The following is a 20,221-nucleotide window of genomic DNA, read 5'->3' on the forward strand; positions in this document are numbered from 1 at the left end:
CACAAGAGGGAATAGTATATGCATCTTATAAGTTCTTGTAGAAAAAAAACATAATCGCCTGAGCAGAAGTATTGTCTCTAGTGTTATACAATGTGGAGAACCTGCAGGTGACCATCCCAAGTTTTTGAGAAACTGCAGCCACAATTTTTTTCCCAGCAGAAGCACCATGTTGCTTCCTTCCTTGAGTTCCCTGACTGCTTGGGTTATCTGTAGTTCTCTTTCAGAGTCAGCATGTTTGTAGAAATGTAGATGTAGATGTCCTGCCCCATGTAGATGTCCCATGTAGATGTCCTGCCATGTTGATTAGAGGGCAATCATGCCATTTAGGGTAAACTGGAGAATAAAGACTAGTTTGCCTGCTCCTAGACCAGCCCTGCTGCTACCCTACCAAATGAGTATCTATTCTGCCCAGCCACTGCTTCTTCTTCAATGTTTTGTGCCTTAATGACAAGGAGCTCACCTCTTAACAATCAATCATTTCATGATCCTGGAATAGTCTCATCCTGTCCCCTCCTCCATTTGACTAGCTTGAGAACTGCTGGCTTAGAACTTTTTGAAAACCCTGTGTCGTTGAACAGAGGGCCACTTGCTGAACTATACATTCATACAAATATTCTTGTCTCACAGTTATGTTCCTGGCCACTATTAAGGTCTTGTAAAGTCACTGCAACATGTCCCCATGCTAAGAAATCTGATAAATGATTATTTAGAATAGGGCCTTTATGAAAGTTGGCAAGATATAGGAACTTCCTGCTCACATGGTGCTTAGCTGTTCCTTTTGTGGGCAATGGGTACAAATCATTCAGTTCCTTTAATCTTTTAATTTTGTGGTTCTGTTATTGTTGATTTGCTCTTTCTGTGGATTTCATATTTTGTCAGTGAGTGTGAATATTAATATCAATGTAGGGATTGTCTTCTCTGTTTCTTTTCCAGTTGCTGGCAATGGATATTTTTTTCCACTAGCTACCATAATTTGTTTCTTATTGTTGATTACTTATTGTGAGGCATGTTTTAATTCTGTATAAGCTGCTTCAGAAATCACTGGTTGAGAGTTACTGTGGAGGCTATAAATGATTCAATAAATAAGTTGCTTAGTGTTCACTTACACTGAGACACCTGGAGGGGATTTTGTTCAGTGTGACTTATGTTAGATATGGAAAAGACAATGTGAGTAGTACCATAAAATAAGAGGGGTTTTTTGCATTTCACAATGAGAGAGAGTTGGCAAATTATCCTGTTCCTTTTCTACTGTCTTCATTGGATTATCATGCCTGCTTTCAGAATTGGAAGGACATTTGTTTTAAATACACAATAATAGAATAGGTGCTAAAGAAAGTCATTTGCTGGCAGTCTTACAGAGCTCTGTTGGCATTCCTCAGAAATTCTGATAGACTGCTTCATTCCAGCTGTGTTCTTAAATTTTGAACATTTTAATAACAACAACAAAATTATCAAATCTGCTTTGTTTTTAATTAAAACATCTGTCCGCAATTGTGTGGGTTTTATTGTCTAGGATGAATATAGAAGCATGCTGTTGAATTAGATACGAATTAGATATGGATGTGAACTCAAAATACCAATAAAGCAACCCTTTCCCATTGCAGAGGAAATGGTCGCTTATATGAGATGAACATTTGTGCCTAGATTGCATTAGCTATTGGTGGTATCTAATGACTATGATAGCAGGGTTCACTTTGCAAAGGTCTTTATTATGGCTTCTATTTCAGTGGGTGAATCTTGTGGAAGAGAGAATATAATATAAATTAAATTAATGTTCAGAGACATATGGCTTTATTCCTATGGCAGGATAGTGACTGAGGATTTTGAGCAAGTGCTTTCTGTGTTCCAAGCATGTAGTTGACACCTGTATTGAAGTAAGTTATGATAACATTTAAAAAACAAATCTGAATCCCAATTTTTATTTTGTTTTCTTGCAACAGCTACACTATGCAGAAAGAGAGGGATGAATTATTTTTCTTTCATCTGTGTTTTTATTATCTGTTGTTATTGTTATTCTGAATAGTATATTTTTTAAAAAGTTTTGAAATGCTCATCAGCATAGATTTCCCTGCCTTTCTGTATCAAACAAAAACATTGTCATGTAGGACTATGCAGGCAACTCAGTAGCAAAGGAGATTGCTACTTAGGTTCAACTATTATTAATCATAGTTAAGCACATTCATCTTATTTCTCTCTAGCTTAACCAGCATAATGATCAGGATTATTATTTCTAATTAGAGGAAGTAATATATCATGTATAACCTTAAGATGAGCCTCATTAATTAACCTGAATCTGTAGGGACATCCAAGAGGCAGTCCATCTTTGTCACAATGAGAACCATTGGTTTATGCTTCATCCACAAGGACAAACAGCCCTAAAATTGGACTAAATAAGTAAAATTGATTAAAAATCTAGGTAAGCATTAGAGATGTGACAGTATTTGATAGAGTCTATAATATGACACTCTCTGTATTCAAAAACATATGTCCCTAGATATTTCTGCCTCTCTTTCACCATCTCACAGATGATTGCCAGCTGCGGAGAACAGGTGCTTCCCTTCCTCAATAACAGGAAAATAAAGGGTCTACATATATGTGGTTTATGACTACACTTGTATTAAAAGAAAGTTCAAATGGTAGATCTCCAAGTCCAAAAATCTGCCATTTAGTCTCCCATTGAGAGTAAAGTATTAGGGATAAATCACTTTGTTAAATGGCATCCAAAATGTAATGTCATCAGGCCCACTGTCCAATTTATCAGTCTCATCCCTGCACGACAGGGGGTCTGTTTAAAATGGTCCACCTATGGAGTCTTATGAATCCTACTGGGCTACCCAAGGAGTTGAGTTTCCTCCCTCTCTGGAACCCATGCCGCTGATTCCCCTTTGGAGTGGTTCTGCCGCACTGCCCCGACCGCTACTCTACCCTCCCCCTCCCTTTGGATTGGGCTGTTAGCTGTGATACTTTTGCCAAGTTTTTTTGCTGATAAAATACTGAGAATAGTGCTTGATCTTGATATCAGTTGTGACACAAGGACATCAGAAGAAAAGTCAAAATAAATGCATAATACACCAGATCTTCTTGGGTAATTCATCTGCTCTAGACTCTTTCAATCTGTCTTCAGCCCAGGCTAGGGGACAGAACCGGTTTTGTTAACTTTAGTTGATAACCTCTATCTGAGTGTAGACAAAAGCCAAGTCTCTTTTTTGCTCTCATTGGACTAATCTGCAGCCTTCAATGCAGTAGATCATACCACCTTGTTGAGACACTTGAAGGCAAAAGTTGGTATTGGGGAATACATGCTGAACTGGTTCAAATCACTTTTTTTATGGCTCGGACTCAAAGGGTTCCTATTAGAAACCAGTTTTTATCAGTGTGAGACCTAACTTATGTTGTTCCACAGGGGACAGTTCTATCCCCCATGCTTTTCAATCATTCATAGCTTTGTGGTTGGTTGTCATCAATATGCAAATGATACTCAGCTCTATAATCCTTATGTGGATATGTAATGATTCTAGTGATCCTGGTGATGTGGTAGAGGTCCTAAATTGCTGCCTGGCTGTAGTGATGAATTGACAAAGAGTGAACAAACTGAAACTAAACTCTCAAAAGACAGGTAATTCTGATTGAGAAGGCAGAGATCTTGAAAGACATTCTGCTCCCCACTTTTGCTGAAATTCACCTGACTCTTGTTGACTTGATTAAGAGCCTTTAGGTTACACTGGACTTAAATGCATCTTTAAAAAAAGACTTTCTCCAAACTCAGATTAGCCCATAAAATGGCGGTTACTTTGATGTGGCTGATCTGGCTGCCTGGATCCATGCTACAATGACATCCATACTAGACTACTATACATTGGCCTTCCCTCAAAATCAATTCAAAAACTTGAGTTGGTGCAAAACACCACAGATCAGCTATTGTCAGGAGCTAGATGAAACATGCCTATTACTTCCATTCTATAGTCACTCCACTGGCTGCACAACGAGGCTCAATTTAATTGGCTATTACATACAAAGCCCTTCAAGATATTGGACCCCCATATTTGCTAGAGCACATCTCTGCCTGCACTGCCACAACAGCTTCAGCCATCTGAGCAAGGTGTTCTGCTGGTTCCAACCTGTAAATCAGCAAAATAAAAAACTGCTTGTACACATGCCTTCTCTTTTGTGTGCCCTATCTTATTGAATGGCTTGCCTTAGAAGGTCAGGAAAGTTTCCAGTTTCATGTCTTTCTGCAAACTTTACAAAACTGAATTATTCAAGACCGCTTTTCTATACAACAGAGTTATACTGTACTAAATGATTCACTAAGTTACTCAGATAATTTTAAGGGACTGTGGTCTATACTACTGTGTTTTGCTTACTGAAATCATGATTCGACTATGTAATTTTTGTATTAGTGTATAATGTTAAGAATTATATTTTGATTCAGTTATGTTTTTAGATTTCTGGTTGCTTCTACTACCCTAATTGTACTGTGCTGTTTCCAGAATACCCTATCTTGTTGATTGTATTGGCTTACTCTGCGTAATCTGCCTTGAGTCCAACTGAGAAAGGCAAACTGTATATGAATAAATACATAAAATCCTGTAACAACTATCACAGCAACTGACTCTTCTAAGCTCATGGATTTCATTGGGTCTTGAAAGTGTAACACTTTAAGTGAGCAACAGCTATAATTAAATTGTTGTTTGCCCTGAGTTGAAATGGCTCCTAAAGCTGGGTTGATCAGAAGCCTGGGTTGGTACAGATGTCACATAAAGTTCACTGCAACTTCTCTGGGTATCCATTATTTCCAAAGTCAAGTTCCTCCTAGAAGTGGGATGGGACATATTTGGATCAGTTTTAATCTCAAGAGATAAAAAGGCATGTTGAACTATAACATTGAAATGCAATAGCAGTGAGAACACATGATGTTACATTTCCTAAAAGTGGCTGGCTCCTCTATGCAAGAAATCATCTATTTCAGAAACTGTTGTTGATTGCTATTAAAGAACATTAGTATGGGCTTGAAGGTGAGGAGTTGCTAAAAAGAAGCATTCCCTCCAATCTTAAATTGTGATGAGACAAGTATTGAGAAAATGTTTTCTGTAATATCTTTGGCAATCATGTTTTTCTTGAATGAATTTAGTACTTTTGAGAATTTGTTCATCATGTTTAGTACTTTTGAGAATTTGTTCACCAACCTATACAATCCCTGTTTTAGTTCCCTATATTCCTTTCATTGTGTAATATGTAAGTTCATTAACATACGAGTCCTAGTAATTTTTGTGTAGCCAATGGAAACTGCCACCACAGCTGTATAACATCATGTCAGCAACATAAGAATTGTAAATTTCACTTGTAAAGTATTTAATATTTTATTAAATATTATTATTAATAATAATATATAATATTATTAAGTAATATTAATATTAACAAAATATTTAATATACAAAATGTCCTACAAAAGAACAAAAAAAGTTCCTTTATCTTAACAACTAACTGAATTAAAAAGATTAATGTACTTCTGTGGTGTTCTTTATTTAGATTACTCCTGTTACAAATACTCATCCACTTCTAGTTTTTGTGAACCCTAAAAGTGGTGGAAAACAAGGAGAAAGGTATGTGTTGCTTTGCTGATCTTTCTCCTTTGAATGGACTGATTTGTAGAAGTATTTGTGTAAATTTATATTTTTTCAGAAGGCTAATTCTTTCTGTTAACTCTTAATAATTCACTTTTGAATTACACTTAATAATAGCTATGTCCCTGTTTACCTGAAAATAAGACATCCTCTGAAAATAAGACGTAGTAGAGGTTTTGCTGAAGTGCTAAATATAAAGCATCCCCCGAAAGTAAGACGTAGCAAAGTTTTTGTTTGGAAGCATGCCCATCGAACAGAACACCAGAGCATGCAGCTGTGGAGCGGAAAAATAAGCCATCCCCTGAAAATAAGACATAGCACATCTTGGGGAGCAAAAATTAATATAAGACACTGTCTTATTTTCGAGAAAACACGGTATCATAGTAGACCTATTACTAGTGATGGAGATGAACTGGGACTATAACCAATATGTACATTATGGATTCTTTGACCATCATTCTAGAAAAAAGTCTCTATTCTTAGAAAGAAGAGGTTCCAATGTTTGATTGGAGGGTGCATGTGTAGTGATCTTGCTGATGAGAATCAGGTGTGACTCTGGTCTCCCTGTATGGGAGGCCTCCTAGAGATCCCACAAAGAAAAGACAAGCCTGAATCATCAGGCTAATGACCTTTTTCACTTCAAAGAATACAGAGAATACATAATGGCTGGCAGTTTTTGGAAAACATCAGTGATTTAAAACTCCGAACACATCCACCTGTCAGATGTCTGGTTTAGTAATCATCATACTAGTAGTTTATCCATCCATAAGAACAAGTCGGTCATCCTGCATTGACTTTTTGTCTTTGGACCACCTCCAGACTAGGAAAAATGCATGTGTTTCTTGAGGATTTGACTGGCATCAATAAACATTTGATAAATGATCAAACTGTTCCAATATGGTGAATTTACAGATGGGCGCTTCTTAAGTAAGACATGTACAGTGTGCTGCTAAGCAGAGTTAACTGCTGTAACTGCCCATTGACTACAATATACTTAGGATGGTGGAATTATAGATAGGAAGGCACTGATTTTATGTATCTTTTCCATTTCTACATCTTTTCTGTTTTCAAGCAGAGTAAAATGCACAACTATAATTAAAAGGGGGGAAAAGAAACGTATTGGCTTTAACTCAGAAGTGGGTGGGGGAAAGAAATTTTTAAAATCATCTTCACCTATCAGTAACATATTGTAATATCAAATACACTGGTGAAATGACTTGAAGGCCCATTTATTACAACCAAGCAGAAGAATTGGGGGAAATCCGTTTCTTGACTATACTACTTGAGAATGCTCCCTCATAAAATAGGAAGGGCATACATAGAAGTTATGGTGATTTCTCATTTTGTACATACAGAGAAATTTTTGTGTTGTGTAAAAAATGGAACTTTGAATTATCTGATCCTCTACCTTTTGTTTGAAGTGGTACAATTTAGACAGGGAGCAGCAGTGGTGTAATGGTTAAGAGCAGGTGTACTCTAATCTGGAGGAACCGGGTTTGATTACCCGCTCTGCTGCTTGAACTGTGGAGGCTTATCTGGGGAATTCAGATTAGCCTGTGCACTCCAACACATGCCAACACGTGACCTTGGGCTAGTCATAGTTCTGAGCTCTCTCAGCCCCACCTACTTCACAGGGTGTTTGTTGTGGGGGGGGGGGGGGAAGGGAAAGGAGTTTGTTAACCCTTTTGAGTCTCCTTACAGAAAAGAAAGGTGGGAATATAAATCCAACTCTTCTTCTTCTTCTGTTCATCCCCTGTTTGTGGGCTTATGCTGTACGAAATATGAAGGAGTAGAAACCAGTCATTCCAGTGGAAAACACTGACCATAAGAAGACATACCAAACCCTAGCACAGGGGTAGGGAACCTGCGGCTCTCCAGATGTTCAGGAACTACAATTCCCATCAGCCCCTACCAGCATGGCCAATTGGCCATGCTGACAGAAAACTGATGAGAACTTTGGTATTCCCTGAACATCTGGAGCCGAGGTTCCTACCTCTATCCCAGCAGATTGCTGCTCAGTTTGCATTCCTTGTGTGTTTCTCTTAATAGATCCATTTTGCCCACTCTCAAGAATAACCTACATGTAATGGATGGAAGCAAGATTTTGTTAGTTCCATCTTTGCCCCTTCCCAGCTTAACTAGCTGCACTGTATCACTTCAATCATTCCCCCTCTCCAGTCTCCTTAAGTTTCCTGTATTATGAAAACAGTGCTTGAAAAAATGGAATGTGGAGAGCCCAAGCCAGCAGAGTGGTCGGCTCCCTTCAGTCATGCATATATTATGTCACAAAAATTAGACATCCATAACTCTGCTTTATATGTGGAGACAGACAGCATTTCTTCCTCCCACATAGGGGCACTTATTTGTTTTATGCGCTCTTTTTTAAAATTAAAATCATGGCCAAGATTCCAAGAGTTTGTATTTCCACACACAAAAGGGCTGTGGATATGTATGCTCAGTAGCAGCCCACCATGGGTCGTGGCCAATGACTCTTGAAACTGATGGGTATTTCCAAAAAAGTTGATCCAGTTTCCGAGGAAAATGTAAACTGGAGATCTCATCTGACTCCTTGGTTGGTCATTCTCTTAAATGTAGATATGAAGTTTTTGGTGTCCAGAGATTATGGCTACTAACCATTCCATATAACTTGATAAGTCTTGATTTTTGGAAAAAAATATGAAACTGTGGCTTCAGTTCTAAATCCTATTTACAATAATAAGTGGGTGACTTTTAACAATTTCAGTTTGTTCATTTTCAAAATGTTCATTTTAGTTTAGATTAGGCAAAAGCAGAATTGACTGGCTAATAAAACCTTTTAAATACTCCTTGTTTCAACTCTTGCAGAATTTATAGAAAATTTCAGTATCTTTTGAATCCTCGTCAGGTTTACAGCCTTGCTGGAAGTGGACCAGTGCCGGGGTAAGTCTAAGGCTAAATGTTGTCATCATGAATTTATCAAATAAAATACAGCATAAGTAGATCAAACCGAAGGTTATACATAGGAAGTACATGATTTTAGTGCATCAGCAACATAAATTTGAGTTAACGTTGCAGAAAGGAAAATTGTGGGGTATGAAGATATATAACGCACACAACTCATATGTTAGCCATTTGCTGCTCTGCATAACTTTGTGGTACATCACATTTTTCATGTATGTCATTTTATTCTGTTTCTTCCATACTCAACTTTTTCTCCTTGCTATACTTGGCTGCTAATACTGGTCGCCTATTGCCTTTAAAAAGCCACCCAGTTGGGTAAGATGGGGTATGGGAAGTGAATTGGTTATTTCGCCTAGCTCTTACGAATTAATTATTTCAACTTTTTAGCTAGCTAAAAGTTGACTCAGCTTTCCAACCTTCCAAGGTTGGTAAAATGAATCCTCAGCTTGCTGAAGGGTAAAATGTAGATGACTGGGGAAGGCAATGGCAAACCACCCCTTTTGTCACTGACTCAGCCTGCCACACAAATAGCTTGTGAAGTTCAGTTCACTGTTTCATATTACAGAAACTGTCCTAATCTTAGCTTGTTTATTTTCCTTATATTTGTACTCCACTTTTCCTGCACTTAACAAGTTACTTACAATGTGTTTTCCCCTTCTTCCATTTTATCTTTATGCCATTTTATCTTCATGAGAGGTAACTAATTGGTACACTAAGCTGGAACTAAAAAATTTATTTGAATTTTCAACTTGTTAAATACTTGCAGTTACAAAACAAAAATCGTAAAAAGAACATCTTAATCTATATTGTTCTTGTGCCTGTAGAACACAGAAACTGAAGATTTAGGTATTGTGGAACATATGATTACTTTATTTGGTCATTGCTTTCACCATTAGAAAGCAATACCTGCCAGTTTTGTCTACTGCTGGAATTTTCTGATAGCCAGGTTTTCTGTTGCTGTTATCTCTTGCTGACAGAAACATTCCAGGACCTATGATAACAATATCTCTGAGCATGTACTGAGCATTTCACTGCAGTTCAATATGCTGCTGTCAGCTCTGTATATGCTGTGCTTAGTGTTAATGTAAACATAGGGTGTTGTGGGTTTTATCAGGACCAAGTACTATGTAGCCATGGTCTGGCAGTTTTGCTCCTAACATTTGCTACATTTATGGCTGGCACAGCAACAAAAATTAGCAAATCAGAGCCACACAGCCAGTTGATTCTGGACATGAAAGCCTTTGACAGTACATTACGTGCAGATGTGCGGATGTTCACACCATTGACCACTGACACAGTTCTTGATTGTAATAGAAATTTGGCCGCATCCCGTTTATTAATAAACACATAGGAAGCTGGGCGAGCATAAGGGGCCCATCCTGGCCCCCAGGCAGCAACCACTGAACCTGGTATAGGGGCAGCCCCAGCTGACCCCGATTGCCGGACCTTAGCCATGCTGAGCCTGGCTCCGTCCCCATGGGGACTGCGGCAGAAAGTTACTAGATGCCATTTGGGCACGTACCCATTTTGTGACACTCCTTCCGGCCGGGGTAGGGAGCTCGAAACAGAGCCTCCGTGGTCTGTGCCATCAAGCCCTCCACTACTCCAGACCTCTTACTGAGGCCCCCTCCATGGGAAGGTCCAGCATGCAAGCTCTGCCTTCCCATTATGGATGCTACTCTATGCCCCGCTTTGACCTTTTATAAGGCTTGCCCGGCATCCCCATCCTTGTCATGTGATGACTTTTTGTCGATTGTTCCGGCATTAGGGAGGGAGGGGCTGATGCTCACCTACCCTGAGTACAGTGGCACTAAGGTGAGTCTTGGGGGGCACTTTTAAACATGGATGTCTTACCTTCCAGTAAATTGTTGCTTATTAAAGATGCTGGGTGAATCCTTAAAGACAATTTTTCATGGGATTATATTTTTTAAAAAATGCATTATTGAAAGAGAATATTTCCAGTTGTTTTTTTAAAGAATGAGTTTTACTTGTTTTTTGAAAAAAAAAACGGATATATTGCGACCATTATTATGCATGAAATTAGCTATAATAGGTTTCCAAGATTCTCAAGTTTTTATAATTTTTTAAACTTAAGCATCTTCAAATTGCCATTTGTGGTTACCCAAGGTAACACAAAACAAAGCACTGTAATTTTACCTTTTTTAATACAAGACATTTATAAGAATAGAAAATAAGCCAAATAGCATACATCCACAAGAGGGCAATGTTCTTTATGGACTTGAATCGTAGTTTAACTGTCTTTTCTATTTTTCACTGAATATAAATGGATATATAAGAAGGATAGGAGGTTGAGTCAAGCAATTCCTGGTTAATTATCCAGCTAACATAATTTTAGATTCAAATGTTGTATTTAGTTATGGTTTTTTCCTTGTGCAAATGTAACATATTTCTAAAATTTGTATATATAATGTTACTTTTTCTTGCTTTTGTTCTGGAAACAATGTTACTCTTTTTGCAGAATGGCAGTACACATTTATGGTACAGTCCTAACTAGGTCTACTTAGTGAGGCTTTCTCCCATAGATTTTAGGATTATAGTGACAGTAAGAGATCATTAGATGGGTGCCACTTAATTACCATTGTTTTCCTTTCTCCTTCAACTGCCACTTTTGAGGTTCACTGCCCATGGAGCCTCTCCCAGTTTTAAATCAAGATGTTGTACTCCGTGCCATAGTTCCTTGTCTGGAAACAAAAGCAAAAAATTTGGTGGCTCCCAGAAACTTCTTGTAGAGGTGGGCAGGCTCCAGAGAATAATAATAATAATGTTGTAAGCAGTAGTGGCAAGAAGAAAGGGCAAAGAGAAAAAAGCACCTCTTACTTCTGTGCCAGAGCTCTGTGATTTCCTTCACATCATGGCCTTGCATTTATGAGGTCTGTTCAATCATTATAATTTTGATGATCTGACTGTTTGCATGTGATCTCTGTTTTTTGGATTGGCGAACAGTTGTGCTCTCCATAGGTATTGTGAGGATCCCAAGCCGCATGTTCTCCTATTAAGGAAGGCTGGAATGCCAAAACTGTAACAGGTTAATAGGGTCCCAATTTTCCAGTAAGGAAATTTTCAGTTAAAAAAAAAATCAACATTTGAATTCTTGAAGCAGTAACTGAGACTCAGGCCCTGTGATTATTATTATTTATTTCTAAATTTGTTTCTTCTATTAGCCATAGCCTCAAACCCTGGCTCAGTTGTCCAATGTTATCCATAACAAATAAAGTATTTATATAGTTTCTATTCAGTTCCTCTGTCTGCCTTTTAGTATTAGTTGCATACGTTCACCAACCTGTGGTTTACAATCTCTGTTGGATTTTCTGGAACATTTAAAGGCATGTGCACATGTGTGTGTTTGTGTACTTTTACAGCATGAACCATGAAGCCAATGTCTATAGTAAGCTGAGAGCCAGTGTGGTGTAGTGGTTAAGAGCGGGTGGATTCTAATCTGGAGAACTGGGTTTGATTCCCCATTCCTCCACCTGAGTGGCAGAAACTTATTTGGTGAACCAGATGTGTTTCCGCACTCCTACATTCCTGCTGGGTGATTTTCGGCTTGTCACAGTTCTTCGGAACTCTCTCAGCCCCACCTACCTCACAAAATGTCTGTTGTGGGGAGAGGAAGGGAAAGGAGCTCGTAAGCCACCTTGAGTCTCCTTACAGGACAGAAAGGTGGAGTATGAATCCAAACTCTTCTTCTTCTTTTGAAAATGAAGATAGTGTCAAAAGCAGCTTATGGTATACATTGGGGCTTAGTGATTCAAAGGGGTGGGAGAGACTCTCACTGAATCTAAACTACTTTTCAGTTCCTGGTCTATTCGTTTCTCACACCTTATTTATTATTTATTTATTTATTCATTCATTCATTTACTGATTCATTTATTTATTGGGATTTTTTTCACTGTCCTTCCCTGAGAGAATCAGGGAGATTTCCAACCCCTGATAAAACAATTCAGAATTGTAATAAAGACTTTAAAACTCATCCTATAAAACATATTTAAATTTAAAATATAACTGAAATACAAATATCAAAGGCCACTGATTAGGCCATCAGTGTATCACTGTACCTTCCTCAAGCATATGCCTGGTGGAACATCTGTGTCTTACAGGCCCTTCAGAACTGGGACAGAGTTTTCCACCAGGCAGGGGCCAGGGCTGAAAAGCCTTGGCCCTGGTCAAGGCAAGCTGGATTTTCCTTGTGCCAGGGATCACCAACAGATTTTCATTTGTATGCAATGCCCTTGAGGGATATAATGGAATAAATGGTCCCTTAGATAAGTAAGCCCTAGTCCGTTTAGGACTTTTAAGGTTAATACCAAAATCTTGAACCTGACCCAGTATTCCACCTGGAGCCAGTGCAACTGGTACAGCACTAGCTGAATGTGTGTGCTCCTTGGGGTCCTTATAAGGCCCCATGCTGCTGCATTTTGGACCAGCTGGATCTTCTGGACCAGGCCCAAGGGAAGCCTGGGACCGGTAAGGTGCCAACTGCTTCACACAGTATAGATTCTTAAAAGCTGTGTGAGTGACATGTATTACCCAGGCCTCCATTGATAATCTGGATACACACTTAGGCTCTTTACGGTTTGCACAGTGTTAAGTTGTGCTCTGTCCAGAGCTGGCAGTCAACAAGCCTGCCCTGCCGCCTGCCGGTCCAGGCACAGCACCTCCATCTTTGTTGGATTCAATTGGCTTTCTTTCAATCATTCCACCACATCCCCCAGACAACTATGTAGAGTATCTGGGGCAGAGTTTGGATGGCCATCCATTAACAGATACCATTGAGTGTCATCTGCATATTGATTTCACCTGAACCTCCAGATTATCCCAGAAAGAGGATGCATATAGATGTTAACTATTTTTGTAAGTTTTTCTTATTCTGTTTTTACATTTCATAATAAAAATTGCTTTGTATTATTAAAGTGTTTTATTAGGTTTTTCAGAAAATAAAAGTAAAAACTTCCTTCCTTCCTTCCTTCCTTCCTTCCTTCCTTCCTTCCTTCCTTCCTTCCTTCCTTCCTTCCTTCCTTCCTTCCTTCCTTCCTTCCTTCCTTCCTTCCTTCCTTCCTTCCTTCCTTCCTTCCTTCCTTCCTTCCTTCCTTCCTTCCTTCCTTCCTTCCTTCCTTCCTTCTTCCCACCCTCCCTCCCTCCCTCCCTCCCTCCCTCCATTATTTATTTATCTATCTATCTATCTATCTATCTATCTATCTATCTATCTATCTATCTATCTATCTATCTATCTATCTATCTATCTATCTATCTATCTATCTATCTATCTATCTATCTATCTATCTATCTATCTATCTATTTATTTATTTATTTATTTATTTATTTATTTCAAATTTATATCCTGCCCTATCTCTGCAGGGCTCAGGGCGGGTCACAACAACAATACAATCCATAAAAACATATAAAAAGATTTAAAATAGAAATATACAAAATTAAAACAATAGTACCATAACGCCTAATACAAAAGTAGATGGCAACATAATCCCTTCCAACTTAGTGTGGGGCAGTTGTTATCCTGAGTTGTGTACAGTCCCTCTGATATAGCTAATAGGTTTCAGAGTGGTTGTTTCAAATGAACATATCTATCAATATAAGGCCATGCTTTAGTCTGTGAAAAAAATGTCAATGTTCATAAAACAGGCACTCTTTGAAATACCGGTTATACTGTGTATATACATATACTGACAACCTGAATGTTTAACTTTGTGGAATTGAGGTTTAAAAAAATAGTGACAAGACTTAAAACTGGATTACATGATATCAAGAGTTTTATATCGTCACTATTAAAAATTGAGATTAAAAATTGGATATGGGAAAATAAGTATAAATGTGAGAAACCATGCAGTTACCACAGCTGAGTTTCAGTATAAATGGTACAATACAGTCATAGAGAGTCACAGTTAACTCAGTGACATGAAAATTGCCATTCTCATACATAGTGCAATTTGTAACTTGCACCTGTTTTTACTCTGAAAAGAGTTTCACTGTTCTGTGGTTATATCTCTATGGGAGCCATCCACTTCTGTCAACAACTGTGGATTTAATTACGCTGAAGAATCTGAAATTCAGTCATTATTCACCTCGTAAGTAAATAATTGTTGTGCAAGTAGCAGTTGGACTGTAGCACTGTGTGAAACTGCAGAGAGGTCACCATTTATCAAAGACTTTGTCCTGGAAACATTCCACAAATCATTACATCCTATGCTTGAAATATCTACATTTTGTGAATTTTATGCATAACAATTAAAACTCTTTTCACGTGTTGAGTGTAAACCTCCTTAAGAATGTGGGATGATTAAAAAGCAATTTAAGGAAGTCATTTATCATCCAAAGCATTGCATCTATCTAACTGTAGCATTTGCTCCTCAGTTCTTCATAAGTTTGTGTTGCAATCTGAATGGCCATGGTATCCAGAAGAAGAGAGGAACCTCATGCAAGCACTAAAGCACTGCAGTAACAGCTGATAGTGATCTACTTGTTAAAAGATATACACATGTGGCAACATTCTACACCAATAGAATCTCTACAGTCATGAAAGGCAGCCCCACATAGAGTGCATGCAATCAAATGTTTCAGAGCAGTGGTGGGATTCAAATGGTTTAACAACCAGTTCCGGTGGTTTACAAGCACCATTTTAACAACCAGTTCTGCTGAAGTGCAAACCTGCTGAATCCTACCACTGTCGCAGAGCCAGTCCCTAAGATATCAGGCATTTTATTGGATTGGAAAGATTTGATAGTACTTCTGAATCCCTGACGGTACTTTGCTTTTATAATATTGGAATCAAATCCTGTCAGCGAGGCAGGAGCAGCTAGGGAGAGGAAGTACCTCTAGTCACGAGCTGGTCCACAGTGCATGGAAGCCCGTATCTACCATCCATGGGGAAGTCTGGTCTTTTAAAATTTAAGGGACCATGTACCAGCTGGCCACCAGAGCCCATTCCTCTCCTTTCCTCCCTCCTCTAATTGCTTGAGGGCGGGGGGAGGTAATTGCAAAATCATGTTTTTAATTCTGTATGTGAACGCAGGGAAGGTCATGATGATCATTTTCTATTGAGAGTATTGAGAGTATTGTTCCAGTATTTCTGTAACAATATTAATACCTTGATGTTCAGTGATATTTAACGTGTAATATGAAAGTTTAACTTTGAGATTAGAAAGCTGCAGCTTTTCAAATAAAAATCTGAGTTGCATTCCACATTATTTACACCTTTTGAAAATGAAGTTTCAGTCTCTGGAACCAGCAGAGAGGAGTAGCAGCAGAAGAGACTTGGCCAGGAAGAGCAGAGTGACCTGCTGGTGTTCATTTTGGAGGGCTTTTCTCAAGCCACAGCTTTTAAAGCAGTGTATTTTAACAGGGTTATCTCTTTTTCTCCTTGTAAGGCTGCTGAATCTGGAAGGGGGGGCTTAACAGGGGTTAACAGAGTTCATCTCTTGTTCCTCTTTGTCCTGAGAGGTGGGGCTTTTGTCCTTAAAGGTGGGGCTTTGGTTTCAGTCTCACCAGGCGTGATGGCCTGGCTGGTGTGTAATTTTAATTAATTTTTTTGTTTTTTAAATTAATAAGGACATATTTGACAGATAGTACGTGCAGATAGCTCCAGGGGCAGTGACTAAAAAAGCTTAATATTTAAATATCTAAACAAATCAGATATGAAGGCAGAAAATGACGGGGGGGATGGGGGGCTTTCCAGTGTTTTGCACTGGAGTGTCACATGTATGACTATCTGCCACTAGGACAGAAGTCATGGGTGTGCTCCTCGCACAATGAGCTCCTGCAGCACTCAAGAGAGGCGATTAATGCGTTCTCTTGAAGCCAAGGTGTGAACCTGGAGAAGCTAAGAAAGGAGGCAGAGAGGGTGACAGGCCGAGGCTTTCAGGGACCTAACAGCCCGGGTCCCACTCCCAAGGTGACATCTCTTCAGATGTGTGGAGAATGAAGGCCTTGGGGATGGAGGGTGCCAGTCTGAGGTGGTGGAAGATGCTCCCTTAGATGAGGTCCATTCCTTGGCTGGTGATTAGCTATCCTCGCACTGGAGGATACCCACCGAGGGGAGGTGGGGGGCTCCGTGTAGTGGGTGATTGATCATTAGAAATGTAGAGAGTTGGGTTTGTGAGAGGCGTGATGACCGCATGGTGACTTACCTGCCTGGTGCGAGAAGGTTCGCGGATGTCACTTAGGTCTAGATAGGCTTTTAGACAGTGCTGGGGGGTGGAGTCAGCAGTTGTGGTCCCACATTGGCACCGACTATTGGGAGAAATGTAGCGGGGAGGAGTTCTGGAAGCTAAATTTAGGCTGCTAGGAAACAGGTTGAAGTCCAGGACCTCCCAAGGTGGCATTCTCCAAATGCTACCGTTCCACAGCATAGGCCCGAGCTAGGCAAAGCGGAGATACAGGGTCTCAATGCGTGGATGAGAAGGTGGTGTAAGGCAGAGGGTTTCAGATTTGTCCAGGAACTGGGGAACCTTTTTGGGACAAAGGTAGGCCTGTACAAAGCGGGCGGGCAGCTTCATCTTAACAAAGAGGAACCAGGCTGCTGGCTCAACATTAAAAGGTGGCAGAACAGCTTTTAAAATGATCACTGGGGGAAACCCGACAGGAGCTGAGGTGACTAAGGTGCGGAATACAGTATCTATGGGGATGCAGACAGAGAGGGAGAGTTTTTCTAAATCAACCACATACAAGCGAGAACATAGCAATGTGCATGTGACAAAGGGATAGTGTCTACAAAAGACTTGAGGGTAAAGCACATAAATCCCAAGGTTAAGGAACAGAGACAGAATACAGGTGTCTCTATGCTAATAGTAGAAACATTCGTTGACCTAAAATGGGGAACTAGAGTACAGAGTTTTTGAAGGAGGACTTTGATATAGTGGGCATTACAGAGACATGGTGGAATGAGGAGAACCAGTGGGATGCTGTTATACCAGGCTACAGGCTCTACTCTGGGAAGGGATAGGATAGAGGGCGCATTGGGGGGTGGAGTTGCCTTTACATCAAAGAGAGCATAGTATCACATAAAATAGACAATGCAGGGAGGGAGCTGGTTTCCCCTACAGAATCACTGTGGATATCAATACCAGGTGCTTGAAAGGACAGTTTAATATTAGAGATATGTGCTCGTCCCCTAACCAAAGTGCACAAAGAGGGATTCTGAGATGGAAAAAGAAATTAGAGGCCAACAAAAACAAAAATGTAGTGGTAATGGGTGATTTTAACTGCATATATAAACTGGAAAAATGCATGTTCAGGTCATAGTAAGGGAGAGCATTCCCTGGATATGCTAAATGACTGTGGCTTGAGAGCAGGTGGAGACAACCAGGAGAGTGATCCTAGATCTAATTCTATATGTGGGACCCAGGACCTGGTGCAGGAAGTCAGTGTTGTTGAGCGATGAGGGAACAGCGACCACAATGCTGTCAGATTCAGGTATCTCAGCATGTGAACAAGTGGCAACTACTAATGTAGTTACATTCGCCTTCAGAAAGGAAATTTCTCAAAGATGATGAAGAGGGGGGGATAGCCTTAGAGAGCTGAAAGGGAAAAATCAAGAGAGTCAAAACTGTCCAAGGATGCTTGGAGGTTATTTAAAAACACAGTAATAAAAGCTCAGCTGGAATGTGTTCCCACAGGTTGAAAAGGCAGCACCAGTAGTCAAAAAAAAAGCCACCATGGTTAACAAAGAGAGGTTGAGGAAATTATCAGAAAAAAAAGAAAAATGTCTTTTTAGAAAATGGAAGTCCAGTTTGGCTGATGAAGAATATGAGAGGAACACAAATGGTGGCAAAGAAGCAAGTTAGCACAGGGAGGCAAAAAGGATTATGAGGAGCACATGGCTGCGAACATCAAGACCAGCAAACAGTTCTTCAAATTACATCAAAAGCAGGAAGCCAGCAAGGGAAGCCCCGGTAGGCCCGTTAGATGACAAAGGAACAAAGGGTGTGCTAAAAGATGGCACAGGGGAAATTGCAGAGAAGCTGAATGAATTCTTTGCATCTGTCTTCACCCAAGAGGAGGTGAGAACATTCCTGCACCTGAAGACCAAGCTTCTTAGGAGAATCCGAGGAACTAGAAGATAGTGGTAGACAAAGGAAGTTCTGGCAGCCATTGATAAACTAAATGCTACCAAATCCCCTGGCTAGATTGCATTCACCCAAGAGTTCTTAAAAGGCTCAGCATGGAAATTGCTGATGTTCTCACTTTAATATGCAACTTATCCCTGGAATCAGGCTCCATCCCTGAAGACTGAAGATGGCCAATGTCACACCAATCTTTAAGAAAGGTCTAGGGGACCCGAGGAAATTACAGGCCAGTCAGTTTGACATCATTTCCTGTAGTAAATTAGTAGAATCTATCATTAAAGATAAAATTATAAAACATGTAGAAAAGCAAGACCTGCTGAGAAAGAGTCAGCATGGCTTAGAGGCAAATCCTGTCTTACAAACTTACTAGAGTTCTTTTGAGGGTGTAAACAGGCATGTGGACAGCAGGGGTGAACCCGATTGGACATTGTCTACTTGGATTTCCAAAGGCTTTTTGACAAAGTTCCTCACCAGAGACTGTTGAGAAAACTCAGCAATGAAGGAATAAGAGGGAAATTAAGTCCTATGGATTAAAAACTGGTTGAGAAACTAGGGAAACAAAGAGTGGGTGTAAATGGAAGTTCTCACAATGGAGAGATGTAGGGAGTGAGTGTCCCCCAAGGATCCGCTTTGGGACCAGTGCTCTTTAACCTATTCATAAATGACCTGGAAGTAGAAGTGCAGGTAGCATGGTGGCCAAGTTTGCAGATGATACCAATTATGTAGGGTGGTAGAGAACCACAAAGGATTCTGAAAAGAGCTCCAAGTGGACCTTGATAAATTAGGTGGAGTGGGCTCAGAAATGGCAAATGCAGTTCAATGTAGCAAAATGTAAGTGATACACACAGGGCAAAAAATCCAAACTTCACATACACACTACAGGGGTCCAGTGCTATCAGTCACAGACCAGGTAAAAGAGGTTTAAGTCTTAGTTGATAGTTCCATGGGAATGTCAACTCAGTGCATGGCAGCTGTGAAAAGGCAGACTCTATGCTGGGGATCATTAGGAAAGGAATTGAGAATAAAACTGCAAAGATTGTCATACCCATATAAAGCAGTGTGATGCGACCGCACTTGGAGTACTGTGTCCAGTTCTGGTCGCCCCGCATCTCAAAAAGGATATTGAGGGAGATAGAAAAGAAGTGCAGAGAGGGCAACAAGGATGATTGAGGGACTGGAGCACCTTCCCTATGAGGAGAGCTGCAGCGTTTGGGACTCTTTAGTTTGGAGAGGAGGCTGACTAGGGGATATGATTGAAGTCTACAAAATTATGCATGGGGTAGAAAATGTTGACAGAGAGAATGTTTCTCTCTTTCTCACAATACTAGAACCAGGGGGCATTCATTGAAAATGCTGGGGGGAAGAATTAGGACTAATAAAAGGAAACACTTCTTCACGCAACGTGTGATTGGTGTTTGGAATATGCTGCCACAGGAGGTGGTGATGGCCACTAACCTTTATAGGGGCTTGGACAGATTTATGGAGGAGAAGTCGATTTATGGCTACCAATCTTGATCCTCTTTGATCTGAGATTGCAAATGCCTTAACACACCAGGTGAT

General features: G+C 39.9%; 1 protein-coding gene across 1 annotated transcript in view; it reads left to right on the forward strand.

Annotated features, from left to right (window-relative positions):
* DGKB (diacylglycerol kinase beta) overlaps window positions 1–20,221 on the forward strand; it is a 234,611-nt gene that overhangs the window by 97,790 nt on the left and 116,600 nt on the right. The window contains exons 14-15 of the mRNA XM_048510484.1: window positions 5,530–5,603; window positions 8,469–8,543. Coding sequence (XP_048366441.1) covers window positions 5,530–5,603; window positions 8,469–8,543 — 149 coding nt within the window. The remainder of the gene's footprint in view (window positions 1–5,529; window positions 5,604–8,468; window positions 8,544–20,221) is intronic.

Source organism: Sphaerodactylus townsendi, linkage group LG11 (genome assembly GCF_021028975.2).
Source record: "Sphaerodactylus townsendi isolate TG3544 linkage group LG11, MPM_Stown_v2.3, whole genome shotgun sequence".
Classification (NCBI taxonomy): Eukaryota; Metazoa; Chordata; class Lepidosauria; order Squamata; family Sphaerodactylidae; genus Sphaerodactylus; species Sphaerodactylus townsendi.